This window comes from Syngnathus leptorhynchus, chromosome 13, assembly GCF_054491065.1.
Source record: "Syngnathus leptorhynchus isolate UIUO chromosome 13, UIUO_Slep, whole genome shotgun sequence".
Lineage (NCBI taxonomy): Eukaryota > Metazoa > Chordata > Actinopteri > Syngnathiformes > Syngnathidae > Syngnathus > Syngnathus leptorhynchus.
This window is the reverse complement of record NC_141207.1, coordinates 8,542,677-8,559,376: the sequence shown is the minus strand read 5'-3', so window position 1 is coordinate 8,559,376 and position 16,700 is coordinate 8,542,677. Positions and strand designations below refer to the sequence as shown.

At 42.5% G+C, this 16,700-nt stretch overlaps 2 protein-coding genes across 5 annotated transcripts in view; one reads left to right on the top strand and one right to left on the bottom strand.

Moving 5' to 3' along the window:
• The window catches only part of lpp (LIM domain containing preferred translocation partner in lipoma), a 71,371-nt gene that overhangs the window by 54,291 nt on the left and 380 nt on the right, over positions 1-16,700 (bottom strand). Inside the window, exons 2-3 of one of the 3 annotated variants that reach the window (XM_085929145.1) lie at positions 2,337-2,443; positions 619-885 (exon numbers count right to left, since the gene is read on the bottom strand). The gene's annotated coding sequence lies outside the window, so the exon portion shown is untranslated. Of the gene's footprint in view, positions 1-485; positions 886-2,336; positions 2,444-16,700 lie in introns of those variants that run through there. The other 2 variants (XM_085929146.1, XM_085929147.1) reach the window with 2 other exon arrangements.
• Positions 9,877-16,400, top strand: bcl6aa (BCL6A transcription repressor a). Of its 2 annotated transcripts, none has more exons than XM_085929143.1 (9): positions 9,877-10,015; positions 11,424-11,595; positions 11,689-11,910; positions 12,106-13,041; positions 13,665-13,843; positions 13,936-14,103; positions 14,241-14,371; positions 14,495-14,632; positions 14,707-16,400. In XM_085929143.1, the coding sequence occupies exons 1-9, from the start codon at positions 9,985-9,987 to the stop codon at positions 14,848-14,850; spliced, it is 2,121 nt and encodes a 706-aa protein (XP_085785269.1). In that variant the 5' UTR covers positions 9,877-9,984; the 3' UTR covers positions 14,851-16,400. The 2 variants fall into 2 exon arrangements, with proteins under 2 accessions (XP_085785269.1, XP_085785270.1); XM_085929144.1 differs by having other exon boundaries at positions 9,984-10,015; positions 11,427-11,595.

Genomic DNA, 16,700 nt, shown 5'->3' with positions numbered 1-16,700 from the left:
AAAGCAGTAACTCCTAAACTGGTTATAATCAATAATAATCACATTTAAACCCCCTGTGACAGTTTGACGAATCTGCGTGTTCAACTCAAGGGGTTGGGTTTACTTCAAACGGCTAACCAACAGGCTAACAAGCTCGCATTACTCTTATGATTGTCTCTCCCCAAAAGTGTAACATTTCGAGACATTTTCTTTTCAATGGCTTACAGGTTCGTCCTTCGCATAGACGAGCAGGCTGCCACTCGGCTAAAAACAGACAACAAACAGAGCAAGAGACGCCCAAAGTTTGAAGAGAGAGGGGGAAAAAAAAACTTTCCCCAACTTCACTTGTCTTTTTTTCCCGTTAGCTAGTGACTAGTTAGCCGAGAGTTGGCCCGACTCGTCATGCTAGTTAAACGAGTATTGGAGCGTCGGCCCCATGGTGTGCCCACGCCCTCCTCCCCCCCGTCATCCACGTCCGAATCTCGGCCACACTCACGCATTCTTACCGCCGCTAACACAGAGCCCCAAAGACGAAGCCGCTTCTGTTGCCAACCGCACGTCAAACATTTCCTCAAAGTCTCGCGTCAGCTCAACGCAACCGCGCCCGCTTCAGGCTCGGCACGGCTCGGTTCGGTTTACCTTTTAGTTGGGGCTTTCGAGGAAAATCAAAAAGATAGGAAGACGGTCAGAATCCTCGGGGAAAAAAAACAGCCCAAACTTCTTGATCCTCAATTATGGGAGAGTTTTGTGGCCAGTGACGTCACGCGGTGAAATTCCAAGCCGAGGTTTGCCCATGTAAGGCAGCAGGCCAGCGGGGACAGCCAGCCGGGACACCCCGCTTCTTCGCACCGTCACCCGGCCAGCTCAGCGCCGACGCCCTCTTTTCTAAAGTGGAAGTATGTTTGTCTTTTGAAAGAAAAAAAAAAAAAGTTGAATCAAACTACTTATAGCACTGGGAAACGTTCTAGACCACGTACAACAAAAATGAACTGTCCCATAAAATACCATCACGAACATCATTAAAATACAGTAAAAAATGTTTAATTAAAAGCCATTATAACATTACACACAGTTAAAACACTTCACTACATGTTTTTATTATTATTTGTAAAATTATTGAATTAAAATCAGTGGTGACTGCTGCAATAGGGGCACTGCCCCTCCACGCATGGTCATCACTTTTCTAGAACATAAAAATGAATAAAAGTCCTGATACAAATATATTGAAATATTTGTATCGCCTATATAGATCATAACTGTATTTTCAGGCTCCTAAATGCCATCCCATTATGCAAATTCCTTTTTTTCCCCTGTTCTCAATGCAAGTTGTCCAGTTTACTAAGTATACGTCAGTTTAGATTGCACGTTCATGACTTCATGCAAATAAATGCTAACTGCTTCCCCCTCTGCTTATCTTGATAGTTGAGTGTTTTTACAATGCTGACATTGTGTCGTGTGTCTAAAAACATGCAAATACATATTGATGCTATCTTTTATGAAAACCAGCGCCGAACATTTCCAAGGGAATCGTCGCTCTGTCACGGGAACGAACAAAATCGTCTTGTCGCTCGACTGCATCTGATCGCATTGTGCTGCCAGCAATCAAATATTTTGTTGTTGTTGTTTTTTTCCTCCCCATCAGGAAGCAAAAACAGCACACACAGATGCAACACACTGATTAAAACCCCCCCAAAGTATTTGAGCTCTTTTTGCATCTTAGCTTTCTCGTCCGCGGGTCGCTAAAGCTAATCTCATTTGTAACGTGTGACGTTTTAGTTCCTAATTTCCGAACGGAGCCGCTAGTGACGCCCCATCGCCCATGCGCCAGAAAAGCCGATTTCAAACAGACACCCCGGAACAAGAACTCAAGTTCGCAATCAAGGAGCAATTAGCATGCTGCGTTAGAGGACGTCGGGAGCTTTGATGTCTCGCCTTTCCTTGAGATGAGGCCTTTCAATTTCGTGGGGTTACGCTCTCAGGGTCCACTGCCACAGATAAGTCACTCTACAGTTTTTATCGCAATGTCACAATTTTAGCAACAAGCCGGAGAGAATTGCTTTGGCGTCTAATATCTTTTACGTGAGCCTTATAGCATAGTTGCCATCGTTGAACGAAGCACAATTTTATTTCAAAAACTAATAATTGTATGCGGCTAACAATGCATTAATAGTCGACAAACAACTAGTTGATGACAATTTGTTCCAGGACGGATATCCTGTTTGATTATCAGGTTGTGTCACTGCCCACACACAGACACCACTCCCCCCCCACCCCCACTGAGATGAGTTAAACCTCAAACGCAGAAGACAGCAGCTGCACCCTTCACTTCCTCTTTCAACGTCTGATTGAATGCTCACCTTTCAAATCCTCGACACTGGCTTCCACCAAATCAACAGTTTCCAGGAATCAGAAGGTGGCCCCCGTTTGATTCACGACTTGAGTCAAACAACGTTGCATTCGGGTTCTGTAACAGAAATGAAATCGGCAAGAAATATTAGCTTCTGAAAGGCTTTTAAAAGAAACACTCTTGATTTCAGTGGATTCTGCTTATTAGGTTTAGGGAGCAAGTATTTTGTTTTTTTGCACAGGGCCGTTATGCGGATACAAGTGGCATTTTGAGTTCAAAACAGAATAGCATGAAACCATTCATGTGGGTTCATTTTTGAAACAGACCAAAACAAAAATGTTAGAAAAAGAAAAATATTTCGAAAAGACTGTCAGACATTCAGTGTTGTTGTTTTTTTTCTGTGAGTCTATGTGGCCTAGTGACAGATCAGCGCTGACCAATATTTTGCATCAATGTAATATGAAAAGATTATTCCAGTGATGTTTTTTTTTTTTTGGTTTAATTCACAAGGAACGGTGGCAAGCTGAGAAAAACAAGACTTTTATAGCAGGCAGGAACAACAAGCGTGTCTGGGAAGCGCATACGCCGCTTTAATTAAGAGTGTAGATGGCGCAGATTAGTCTGCAAGCACAGCAGCCACGTTAGCGGCCCAGTCACGCCTAATAAGCAAGCAACAAAAGTCGGCAGCAAGTAGGCAGAATGACGACAGAAAAAAAAAAAACAATGTCCCAAAGCCACTCATCAAACAAGTCAGCGTCTTGATGGAGACCCTAGATTGTGCTAATGAATTCTAATTCTTGTGTTTGAGCATGTAAATCAAACAATCCCCGCCCGGAGCTAACGCATTAGTTAAACGTGGATGCGGGATTGTCATGCTCCAAACCTTCAAAGCGCTCCTCGTTTTGTCATTGTTGCCCCCAAATCGGTTGTGCTGATGTGCCATGAAGAAAAAAAACAACAACATTCAGACACGTGGAAAATGTGGCACTTTTAGTGATTGTGTGGTGGAGAATTTGGTCAATATTTTTGCTGAAGCGGAATTAAAATGTTTGCATTGAATATCCAAAATGATTTGTCAAAGGGTTTAAAATTCTATCTAGAACGTGACATTTTAAAAACAAACGGATTACACACAGGAAGTTATTTGTAAAAGAAAAAAAAAAATCATAAAAATTTGCAGAGGCATTTTGAAATTCAACCAAATATTTTCAAGGAATTTTGACAAAATTTAAGTATATAAAATTTGAGCAAATTTGACAAAACTAAAATATTGGACACAGTCATCCCTTTTTTTTTTTTTCAAATTCTACTCAAATTTTTGGACAAAGTTGCTTCAGAAATCAGACGACATTACTCAACGGTGGTTCACCAATCCTCATTCCATTCTGAAGAACCGCAAATGTTCAGAACTGTTTCTAATATCAAGAAAATGGAATTGGCTGTACTTTTTAGCGGCCCCCCACAAAAGTTGAGTTTGGTGTAAATAAACACATCAGGCCTCGGTGACCTCACAACATGGCGCATCTCCCAGTTGATCCTTCTTTGAAAGAATCTTCCTTTTTCCTTCCTTTGAAACGACATCAGATGACAGAGTAATCCCGCCATCATTATCAACATCAAAAACAAAATGCAGCAGGCTAGCTAGCGAGCTAGCGCTTCGCCCGTGTAACGGGATGATATGGATTATACCGACCTTGCCCTCCCGCTTGGTTATTTATTTATTTTTTTTGATGCCTGCCAGTGCCACTGCAGCACTCGGCCAATAAAAAGCCAAATAGCCCGCCTGATGATTAAGGTCATTCATGTAAGCTTCTAATGGCGTAAAACGGGGGGGGTAGTGATGCATAGATTTGGTTGCGGTGTCCTCTTCATAAGGTCTTTTTGGTATTGCTCGATGGACTTTAATAGTCATTTTTTTGCTCGCCCCTACCTCCATGTTGCTGTTTTGTGTCAATAGCACCGACACCTTGGCGTTCCCATTTTTGTGAATAGTGGCTAATAGGTTTTATGTAAAAAATTAACGGTATGAATTTAAAAAAACAATTTTTTTTTGCTGTTTTGTCCCTTTGGAGAGTGGAAAAATATTCTGATGTTAACGTAGAAGGAAAAAAAAACACGTTTTCGTTGACTTTCAAGTCAATGTCCCAATCAGGAGAAACAAATTTAATCCGCCCCGTTTATCCGGGGATGACCATGGATCTGACAGGGAATTTTCCCGCCAACGTCCCCCGAGGGCTCAGCTTCGTTAGGCCCTCCGCAGTGATGGAAATGTGTTGGACTAATTTGTCTTAAAACGGGATGGGCCCCATATTAGTCCACTCATCCGTCAGATTATCCCTCGCTGGATGGTAGCATATCCACGTCTTCTCTTTGGGCGAGATTATCTGCACGGGCAGCGACGTCAAGTGTGCTGATAAAGCGACGCTCGCAAAAACAAACAAAAAAAGGATCAATTTGGTTCTTCGATGTCGTGTTCAACATATTTCTCCCGCAATTGTTTTTGGAATTCCCTCTCGGTGGGCGTGACCTTCCCCAGGTTGTATATGTGACATCTGGCGTGATGTAATAACGCGATAGCCCTCCTTGGCTTTCCCCCTGCGGACAAGTTATAAAGAGCAATATCTGCTTCCCCAGATTGAGCTGAGTTTAGCTAGATTAATGCACTCAAATGTTTGTTGTATAAAGGCTGTGTTTATCAAACAATGTGTCTCCATGGCAGATGGCTCATCATCTCTGGGCGCTCACTCACTTGCCATGTTAAAGGCACAGCTAGTCTAGAGTGTGTCCTAATGGGATTGGAGATTACTTTAATCTCTTTTCTGGAAAAAAAAATAAATAAATAAATAAAATTATCGGTGCTTGTAACATTCACGGAAAAGCCGAGCAAGTGAAAGCTACGATCTCTATCTTGGATTTTCGCATCCCACCATTTTTCTGGAGGACTTGAAGACAGTTTTTTCCGTCTCACGTCTCCACATTTAGGAGAAGACAAGAGGACGAGAAAAAAGGTTCTGGATTCATTCAAGATTGAAGATTGGACTTCCCAGCATGCCTCACTCCCTCCAGAGAAAAAAAGGTAAGATGTCTTCTTCTGGTTTGTTCCTTGGTGACCAACTCTATTCCACCAACATAACCAACAAACTTCATCTGTATGTTAGTTGGTTGAAGCTAGTTGGTTTATTGATTTTTGGGGAGGTTTGATTTTTTTTTCTTTGCTGGGGCTAAACAAGCGCTTGAGTAAATACATATGGAAAAGTGTGTAGGTGCGGTTACATGAACTTACATTTAAAATAATACTTAAACTTAAAATAATAATAAGAGTAACATATCAGCCAGTAAAATATGATATGAAAGGGCCATAAATTAGAATTAAGGATCATGCAAAGCGTCTGCACAACTGACACCTGATAGTCAAATGAGAGTGAATGAATACAAGTAGCGACTTGGCAAAACATAATATTACAAACCATAAATCTCCTTAGTTTCATTCCTAAAATGTACATTTATTTTGATTATAAACATGAACATTGCACTTCAATCGAGCAAGCAGTTCTTACAGATTAAATTCAAATATTTTGAACTTTAAAGTTAAATACAACTGAACTGTACTTAAAAATACTGTCATGTATATTTAAAAAAAAAAATAATCTATTATCCACCGTTTGAATGTTAAGACTTCTTGAAACCAGAAACCGTTTATAAAAGTGTACTACCACTAGAGGGCGCAGTCATGGTACGTGTACCACACTGAGAATCGCTACATTAGATGATTCAGTATGTCAAGTGGACATATGCACGCATCATATCGGTGGAGAGCGGTTTAGGGATTGAGTTGATCCTGGTCAATCCCTCCGGTATGCCCATGTGGGATTGAAATCTAGTAATGTACTATGTAATAATTCCTTCTGCGGGAACAATACGGCGTTATGATAATGAAGGCACAGGAAAAAAAATACCATCACAAATTCACTTGCTAGGCCAACTTCAGGCAGGATAGGAGAAAGGTTGGCGAAAATGGGCGGGGTTTGAAGAAATAAACGCTCCTTGTTTATCTTTTCAAAGATTTATCCTGCAGGTGGCATTCCAATCGAGCGAGGAGGCTCGCCGTGTGGAAAATTCCAAATTTGCAGGTCACATTCCTGCCTGGTACTAAAAGTCTTGATTCCACACGCTTTGGTTTTCCCAAGAATTGAAATAAGAGCCAAGTAGTGCCAAAACAAGAACACACCCTAACTTCTCAAACATCGGTTGTTCAAAAATATTTCTTAAAAAAATGCTAGAAAGCAATCAAATTGATTCAGATGAATGAGTGTTGCACATATGATTTGCAGTCATACCTGCACATATGCTACTTTGTGAAAGAAAAAAAAAAATGCAGGTTGCCTGCGGGCACACTGAAAAGCTTTCATGTGGCATCGGGGAATTTCTGTGTAAACTGAAAGAAATAATTTTTGCTGGTAATTAACCCTCATTGTCATCATATATAAATATATATATATATATATATATATATATATATATATATATATACACATACGTGTGTGTGCATGCCATGCAACACAAATTATGGTGATAAGGATCATGATGGTGGACATGTGTGTTGGCCTGTCAGGGCTTTTTAATAAAATGAAAAAGAAGTGAAAGTTAACAATAAGAAAAGAGTTTGAAAAGAAAAGAGCAAGAAAGAGGAGGAGTAGCTATGTCGCTAACAGCCCCAACATCTCCGTGTGTGTTTGGGTGTTACAGCCGTGTTGCATCATGCCGCTCAGAAAAAAGAAAAAAACTCTTTGCTGACAATGAAGACTCAAGTCGGCACAATTTTGCTGCGAAAACCTCAGACAAAAGTGAAGCACTTTGCAAGTGAGGCAACCTCCGGGCCTCGGGCTTTTGTCACCCGCCACCCGTGTAAAAAAAAAAAAAAAAAAGCGAGGCCGGACTTTTTACGCATTTATTCCTCCGCGACGTGGAATGGGCGCACCAAGTCGTGCCCAAACAAAGATGGAAGCCGTGTCACATACTTGACTTCTATCTCGTGCACTGATTTTCTAGCCAATCAGAGAGGTCAAAGGCCACCAAGGCCCGTCGCCATTTTGTACATCTTGTGCCACACCTGCTGAGGTGGTTTGTTTCAATGCTTTTGTCCGTTTCCAGCAAACAATGCTAAACGTCCCTTGAAAGTGTTTTTCCTCATGTTGGCAAGAAAGCACAACTGAAGCGTCGTCGTCGTCATCCTTGAGCAAATGAAAATCTGGCAAATGCCGCCACACTTGCGGTGCATTATGCATTAGCATGCCGGGAGAGCAGCGCCTCCAACATCCCCCGAGTGGATGGAAATAAAGTTGACGCTGCTCTTTGTTTGCACTCTTAATTATTAGATTTTTTTTTTTTTTTTTTTTTTTTTTGGCCGGCTCTCTCATGGTTTGTTTACACATGCGGTGATTTTTTTTTTTTTTTGCGGGAGGCGGGATAACAGCGGATGCAGATGGGCGGATGCTCCGGCGTTCCTCAAAGGGGGAAAAGCAACGTCAGATACATTACGACGGCGAGTGTCACAGTAAAAATGGGTTTAAACAGAAAAGGAAACTGCAGGCGGCGTTGATTTGGGTCACGTCACGTCGGGACGCTTGATGAGCGGCGGAGGGCCGCTCACGTCCATTTAACGGCGCCTATCGATCGAGAGCTTTCGTCTGGTCAGAGCGTTAATTGTTTTCAAGGCCTAAAATGTGCAAAACAAGGGGGATGGAGCAAGAAATCAAACTTAAAAATACAAATATTTTTAGAATATATTTTACTTTAAAAGTGTACAAATGTTTTTAATTATTTTAAATTAAATACATTTAATAATACAAATATTTTTAGAACATATTTTACTTTAAAAGTGCACAAAGTTTTTTAATCAAATCACATGGTACACATTAAAAAATAATAAGTAATAATTTGAGAAAGTCATCTGTATGAAATAAATCACCAAGGTCTACATCCTCCAGATTTTTCTTGCTGACATAAAACTTTAAATCACTCTTTCAAATGTCATATCCCAATGTAGAATTTCTCGATGGTGTGCATTATGGCACCAAGCGATGTATTTCTGAATCAAAGTAACATCATGTTTTTGTGGCTTGCAAGTGCACAAATTGTCGCTTCTGTGCATGAGCGCCGACAAGAACGGGAAATCCCTGTTTTGGAATCACCACAAACAAACTTTCCACGGTGAGTCAGCGACCACTTTCTACACGCAAAGCGTTACTGTCACTCAACATCTTGGCGCTGATGCTGATCGTGTCCTTTTGAAGACAAACAAGTTCAATTGATGTTATTTTTAATGAATCAATTCAATGTGTGATAAACAGCACACACCCTCCATTAGATGTGCTTATTACACCTTATCATTTTGTCCCGTGCAAGCCAATTTGACGTGCTGTTGCCTCAATTAAAAGAAAATGAAGATTTTTTTTTATACATATTCTACATTTAAATATGTATAACGTGATAAAAAGCATTTAAATGTAAATAATGATGATAAATACAATTCTAATTCAAAATATACATACAACTTTATTATAAACTATAAGACTGTATGAACTAAAAGAAATGAAAAAGAGGATAAAGAAGTTTGAATAAAATGTAAAAAAAATAATGAATTTGAATAAAATACAATAAAAAAGTCAATAGACAATTTAAAGAAAATACATAAAATGAAAAATATGACCTAAATATTTATAATAAACCTCAACTAATATAAACAATGATATTTTAAGGTATTAGTCTATATCAAGTATAGGACAGAAATACAATATAAGCAGATGAGGATACCATTCAAATTTAAATTAAAAAAAAATTCTATTCATAATAAATTCATGAAAAATAGTCTGTATACTGTAAATGTATGCAGAACTAAAGTAAGTCCTAATAATGCACAAATATTTGTTTAATAGTAAAAGCATTTACTCCCTTACCGCGACTGTCACGTTTACTCAATTATTTTTTTTTCCCAGTTTTTTGAACGCGTACCAACTTTAAAGTTGCGTCTCCGCTGTCACTATTTTGTCACCGATGACGCGTTCACGGACATTCAACAAGTATGCCACTTGCCGCTTCTGCAGCCAACGACAATAACATGCATCGAGTTTGACTCCAAACACTACGGCAACTAACCAAGTATCTTCTCACAAATCGAAATTATATAAAGAAGCATCAAATGTGCTGTCCACGGACACCAACACCGCCCCCCACCCCCCCGGTGATGCCGACGTTCGGGCTCCTTAAGTGGACTCTCTCCCTTCTAAGTGACGACTCCAAGCCACTTCTCAGAAGCTCCGTGGAGGGGCGGGGCTCAGAGACGTGTGACGTCACACACTTTGGACTCCACCAACCTTGCACAGGGGGGAGTCCGGGATAGCATGCTTGTCCCGTGTTGGTTATTTTACCATGAAATAGTCGATTAAAGTGGCTTTCATACCAAGTTGGTGTTTTAGGTGGACGTGAAAATTGATTTGGGGTAGCAATATAAAAGAGAAGCGGAAAGGAATAGGGAGTCGAAGCCGGAGGGGGTTTAACAGCTTCTCCCCCCCTGACCGTAGACGTTGGTACGATCCCGGGCTCAAATTCCGAGAATTGAGCTGGTCTGATTCTTAGAACTGGGCTTCTTAGAAGTGGTGATGCAAGAAGTTTCTAGGAAAGCGCTACCAGGTGATTTTTCAAAAATTTCATTTTTTACATTATCCCTCCCCTCTCTTCTCTTCCCTTCTCATCTAATTATTTCACGGGGATTTGTGCTGCCAATGTCACCCACCGTAATGGGAGTGTGAATTTGTCTGTGCGCGTACTTGTGCAGCGGCAGCAGCAGCAGCGGCTGCGGCTCTCCGGCTGTCAGACATCCGACAAGCCGGAACCTTCCTTCAACCCTTTCACCACCTCACCTCACCGCACCTTCCCATTCCCCTTTGCTTCAGTCTCTTCCCGAGGCTCTCATCCGCAAAAAGCTCCCCACCCCCCCTCCACCACCACCCTCCTCGGTCCTCCGCGGCTTCTCGAGCCGAGTTAATACGCGCGTCAGGCGGCTGCAGCTAGGGCCGGAGCCGCCCCCTCCGGTGCTCCCGGTTGTCACACATCACCAACTTTAAATCGGGATGTTTTAGTTTTTTTTGGGGTCAAACTAAAAGATGTATTTGCTATGAATTAATGTAGAGATGCGAGCAGTCAACGTGACATTGTTGCGTAAATGTGCATAATAGTGTTGTATTGTGCGTGCGTTTCCGAGGTGGAGTTGTCAACTTGTCTCTTTGCGTTTGCGCAAAGTGGGGTTGCGTGTGCACGTTGCATGCTTTTTTTTTTTTTGCGTTGTAACGCTTGAGGGATTGAATTTGCAGCTAAGTATGTATGCATGCATGCTGGGGCAAAATAAATAAGAAAGTACAGTCAACGTATAAAGTACAGTCAAGTCGAATAAAAAAAATATGGGAAAAGTGCGTGAGGAAAAAAAATGTAGTTTTGAGTTTAACCCGCGACAAAACATCACTTGGGCATGCATCTTACGTTAACTGTCAAACTGTTAAATCTCAGTTTTTCACTTGTATAACGCTTAAGAATGGGCTCTTGTGCTGGTTTTAAAAAAAAGTAAAAATGTGTTTAAAAGTTGCATTTTATCAATTAAATGCAAAGTATGTTATTTTCATGCATGTGCATGTTTTATCTGTATGTTTGCCACCCCCTGAAAAAAATCCCTCTTCTTATTTTGTTAAAACAAGTTTATTTATTGCATATTGTCGTTTTGTCACGCACTTTTTGCCGTGCGCAGCTCAGTCGTTTTCACGCCGTGCACTTTTCCCCCTCCCCATATTGTAATTCATTTAAATAATTTGTTGTCCTCTTCTTGTCAACCCGCGTTTCCCTCAAAGCTGCGGTTGAGAAGAAGAAAAAAGAAAAAACAGGGTGTCAAAATTTAAATGTCCCAAACCGGCGTAGTCGGCTAAATTGCGCCCTCTAACGGCACTCAGAGGAAATGCAAATCGCTCCTTCAAAATGCAGTTTAACCAAGACTGACATGCAACTAAAGCGTAAATATGCATTTTCTGCTTGTACCCCCCCCCTCCTCCAGAAGTCGGCAGGATGTCTTGCTTGGCCGACAGCTGCATCCAGTTCACGCGTCACGCCAGCGACGTCCTGCTCAACCTGAACCGCCTCCGCAGTCGGGACATCCTCACCGACGTGACCATCCTGGTCAGCAGGCAACAGTTCAGGGCGCACAAAACCGTCCTCATGGCTTGCAGGTATGTAGAAATGGTACTCTTGAGAATCCGCTCTTGGTTTGGTGCTGTCAAAAAGGATGACTGATCTTCTCGTCTTTGCTTCCTTCCACACAGCGGGCTCTTCTACACCATCTTCACCGACTCGCACAAGTGCAACCTCAATGCCATCAGCCTGGACCCCAAGGTGGACCCGGAGGGCTTTGCCATCCTGCTAGAGTTCATGTACACCTCCAGGCTAGCGCTCAGGGAGAGTCTGATCATGGCCATCATGAACACCGCCGTCTACCTGCAGATGGATCACGTGGTGGACACCTGCCACCGCTTCATCAAGTCCAGGTTGGAGAAGAAGTCTTTTTGTGTGGATCTGGCATGTTTCCGGTTGTTTTTCTCTGTGCTCCAAGATCTCACAGTGCAGTACTTATTATTTCCAGGCATTGACTTAAAAAAAAGAATCCAAACGCTGCCAATTCTGAAATTGTTCAAAGTGAACCAAAAACCGCACCTTCACATTTTTGTCTCTTCTCTTGCAAGCGATCCGAGCGTCAAGCTCCCCAGAGACGAATTCCTGGTGAGCCCTCTGGTTCTGCCCCAGGACGTCCACGCGTACCGCCCTCACGATATGGTGGACGCCTTGCACGGCCGCGTGGCGCCTTTCAGGGATGCGCGGCCAGCGTACAGCTCCGGCATGCTCAACGGCGTCACCAGCCCCGGCAACTACCACCTCTACGGCCAGTTCCCCATGACGGGATTCCCTTTCCATCTCTGCAAGTTGACCGATGCTAAGAACGCCTTCAGCGACCTGTCACGGAGCGGGATCCACCACAAGCACCCGCACGACGCCGCCGCCATCAGCAGGGCCGAGTACGCCCGAGCGATGGGCTCTTCTGGCATCCTGCACGCCGCAAACTTCGCCCCCAGGGAGTTCGGGCGGGAGGACGAGGTGAAAAAGGAAAGCCACGAGGGGCTCGGGCTACCGCTGGGCCTGGGCGGGAGGAAGCGGGTCTACCCCGTGTTGACCCTGGAACCCCAAAAAGACAAAGAACACCTCCCGCCAAGCGAGGAGGACCTGATCCATCACCACTACCCTCTCGGGATCTCCTCGGCCGGGCGTAAGAGTCTCATGAGCAGCCCACAGAGCCCCCTCAAGTCAGACTGCCAACCCAACTCCCCGACAGAGTCCAGCAGTAGCAAGAACGCCGGATTGTCGCAGGCCGGGGCGCAGCAGGCGGGGGCGGGAACGCAGGACCCCAAAGCTCGCAACTGGAAGAAGTACAAATTCATCGTGCTCAACCAGAGCGCCAGGGAGGACGAGGCTGGCCTGCGGAACCCCGGGTTGTGCTCGCCTCAGCGTGTGGGCCTGCAGCCGTATCTCCACGCCGGGGATAATTTGGAGGTTCAAAGCGCAAGGAAGAGCGTCGAGGATCATCCCATGCCGCAGAGCAGTCGACTCAACAACATCATCAGCAGGTGAGGAAAAGCTCCGGAGGTGATGACATTTTAGTTGCTGCTGTCTTTTTTTTTTTTTTCTAAATCACCAGGATTGTGGTCATCCCCAAAAGTAGAAATGTGGATTTTCAACTTTTCAAAAACAAAGAGTCCGGTTTCTTCAGTTCTACTTTTGTGGCTGTTTGGATTTATCCTTAGGTCCCTCTAATTTGAACAATCCACAGTCTTTGTCATTAACTTCAAACTATGAAGGTCTAAAAATTGAGGCCACTGCACTATAATTGGTTGTTGAAGAGCCAAGAAGAACCCGGTTGCTTTCATTTTACTTTGAAAAAGTTTCCAACTTCTCTTTGTTACCTGCTATTCCTGACACGCTTTCTTCTTTGTTTTGTATGGTCTAAAAATTGGCAAGTTTTTTTTTTTTTTTTTTGTCTTATTTGAGTGGTGGCGATGGCACACGTGCTGGTTTTTGGTTGAGGGGAAAACCCCTGGTTTCCTCAATGGTCACGTCAAGTGGAAAACCAAAGCAATTCCAAAGCTTTTTGGACTTGTCTTCCCACTTTATTACAATCAGTTGACATTTGACTAGATGCTAAGCCAAGCTTTGCCTCTTTTCGACCGATATTCATATGTTTCCCCTCAAGTGCGCTGGATGGGTCAGTGAGAAACCCAGAGGCCCAACACCCAAGCCGCTACGTCAACCGCCTCAACTGCTCATCGTGCGGCGCCCAGTCGCCGCAGCACTCCGAAATCTGCCCCTCCCGTTCCAGGCTGGGCGAGGACATGACCGAAATGCACTCGGAATACTCCGACTCCAGTTGTGGTAGGTCTGGTCAATTATTCCCTTTTATTCATGAATTCCTTCGATTATTTTTTTGGGGGGGTCTTTTCTAACCTGTGCTTCCTCCCGAACAGAAAACGGCACCTACTTCTGCAACGAGTGTGACTCCAAGTTTGCCGAGGAGGAAGCTCTGAAGCAGCACGTGCTCCAAGTCCACAGCGACAAGCCCTACAAGTGCGACCGATGCCAAGCCGCCTTCCGTTACAAAGGCAACCTCGCCAGCCACAAGACCGTCCATACAGGTGCGTACACGCCCACAAATTCATTTTCCGTCCCTGGGCTGTGTTCACAATCACACACTATGGAGTTAATCCAAAATCTATGAACCTTTCTAATATGTTTTTTTTGTTGTCGGACTCACCACCTGTTGCGTTTGCAGGCGAGAAGCCATATCGCTGCAACATCTGCGGTGCTCAGTTCAACCGACCAGCCAACCTCAAGACTCACACTCGCATCCACTCAGGAGAGAAGCCATACAAATGTGAAACGTGCGGCGCTCGCTTTGTACAGGTCAGATTCATAAAATGAATTACAAAGAAAAACATTTGTGGGCCTCAACATGTCTGAAAACACCACATTTTTTGACCAAAAAAAAAACGCTCATTATTTTGACCAACTTTTTTCTCCCGGCAGGTTGCCCACCTCCGCGCCCACGTGTTAATCCACACAGGCGAGAAACCGTACCCCTGTGAGATCTGCGGAACACGCTTCCGCCACTTGCAGACCCTCAAGAGCCACCTGCGCATACATACCGGCGAGAAGCCCTACCACGTATGTCCTCGTTTATTTTTCTTATGACATGCTTTGAAAAACCTTAACCGATTATTTTTTTTTTTTCCCTGTAGTGTGAGAAATGCAACTTGCACTTCCGCCACAAGAGTCAGCTTCGTCTTCACCTGCGGCAGAAGCACGGCGCCATCACCAACACCAAAATCCAGTATCGTATTTCTACCGACACGATGGCCACAGACCTCACCAAGGCTTGTTAAAATGGCCGACAGCTTGATTTGAAACCCGAGCAGCTCCCTTTGACGTGTACAATCATCCAAAAACGCTCGTGCCACACTTTGTTCATGGGACTAATTGAAGTGGACTTTTTTTTTTTTTTTTTTTTGGGCGCTACAACAAAAGTTGTAGTCGTTGCATTCTGATTTTATTTAGCGGTAGCAATGGTTGAGATTTCCACATGGGCCAAAAAAATGGTGTCACATTCGACAGTTTTGTTGAAGTTATCAAAATCGATGTCATTGAAAAGAGCAGCCTACTCCGATTACAGACTAACAAGTGCAATGGGGGTTTGGGTTTTGTTTGTCTGTGCAATTTGAAAATTTGCACAATAGTAGAAGTTCTCGAGGGCTCTACATAGGCCAAAAAATTGTTATTGCTTTATTCTATTATTTATTTTTAATACGCTAGAACAAATTTAACTTTCCAATGATTTTTGTGCAGTGAATGCAGGTAGCAGATTTATTCTGGATTTTTTTTTTATTTGGATGTGTTCAATTTTTGGTAGCAGTACTCGAGACGTCCACCTAAAGCGATCCCCATCCCCTTTTGATGTGTACAATCATTTAAGACGCTAGTGCCACACTGTGTTTGGACAAATCAAAATGGCAATGTTCCGCTAATGAAAAAAAACCAAGAAAAAAAAACGGGTTTCCACTACATGTGAACGTCGAGTCACTTTATGGTTTCTATACGTACAGATCTATATAATAAGTATGTGTATGTATATTTCTAAGCTTCGAAAGTACGAGTATAAAGCTTTATTTTGTCGAAGAACGGAATGTATTAAAAAAAAAGTGATTTTTAAGGAGAGGATCAAAAAAAAAAAAACAAATACAGTATTTTATATCAGAGAACTTACTTTTCTGGAAACATTGACTGACGGGTGGTAATATATATTTTAAAAAATGACGGCAGTCGTCTTCATTTGTGAAATGAGTTAAAAAAATAATAGAAAAAAAAAGAAAAAAAAATTGTCCAACAACTGCTTATGCATGAGCCACTCGAGGGGTACGGTTATAAATATTGTGACATATTGTGTATTTATACATATTTGTGGGATTGTTCTCTGCAGGCAGAGCCAATCGTCTTTGATGTTTAATTCAATTTTGATGTATTTGTATAGGTGTTTTTTCTTCTTTTTGGGGGATTGATATTGAATTTTGTTTTTCATAAGTGAAGACTTTTTTTTTTTTGGTCATTGTTATCCCTCCCAACGTACAGTTGTGTAGTTGTCACTTTGTACATATATACACTGTGGATTCAATGTGCCTTTTCTCCACGGCAACTCAATTCAGCTCCGTTAAGGTACAACCGCCTCCCTCCCTCCCTCCCTCCCTCGCCCAACTCCTCCCTGTGTGTGTGTGTGTGTGTGTTTGTGTTTTTCATTGCTTGTCACTAACTTTAAAAACATGCAAAATGCATCACTGTAAATCTTTTTGGATTGGAATTTTTTAACGGAATTTAAAAACTATTGTACAATGTCCTTTGATGTATGAATGTAAAATAAAGGTATTTGATTTCTATGTATAAACACGAGTGGACAAACTTTTTTTTATTGTGAGAAAACTTACCTAAACATTTTAAAAATACTCCTCTATAAATAACATCCCAAAATATGACATTAACTAAGGTTTACAAAGCGTCCTTGTGCAAGATTACAAATTATTTGAAACAAATGGGATGATTGGCGTGAATATTTTTAACTTTGGAAACATGCATTTAATTGCAAAACAGTAGAAAAAGACAAGTAACAGTGGTATTTTTGGCATTATGTTCCTCAGAACATTATTTATTGCCTTGAATTGATCTCAACTTGGCAGTCGAAAAGGTT

What these genes read in the sequence shown, in the direction of transcription:
- bcl6aa (XM_085929143.1), top strand. Translation starts at nt 9,985, where the DNA reads ATGCAAGAAGTTTCTAGGAAAGCGCTACCAG. An exon ending in CTCAACAACATCATCAGCAG is followed by an intron (nt 13,042 to 13,664) that starts GTGAGGAAAAGC and finishes TTTCCCCTCAAG; the next exon opens with TGCGCTGGATGGGTCAGTGA. An exon ending in CCGGCGAGAAGCCCTACCAC is followed by an intron (nt 14,633 to 14,706) that starts GTATGTCCTCGT and finishes TTTTCCCTGTAG; the next exon opens with TGTGAGAAATGCAACTTGCA.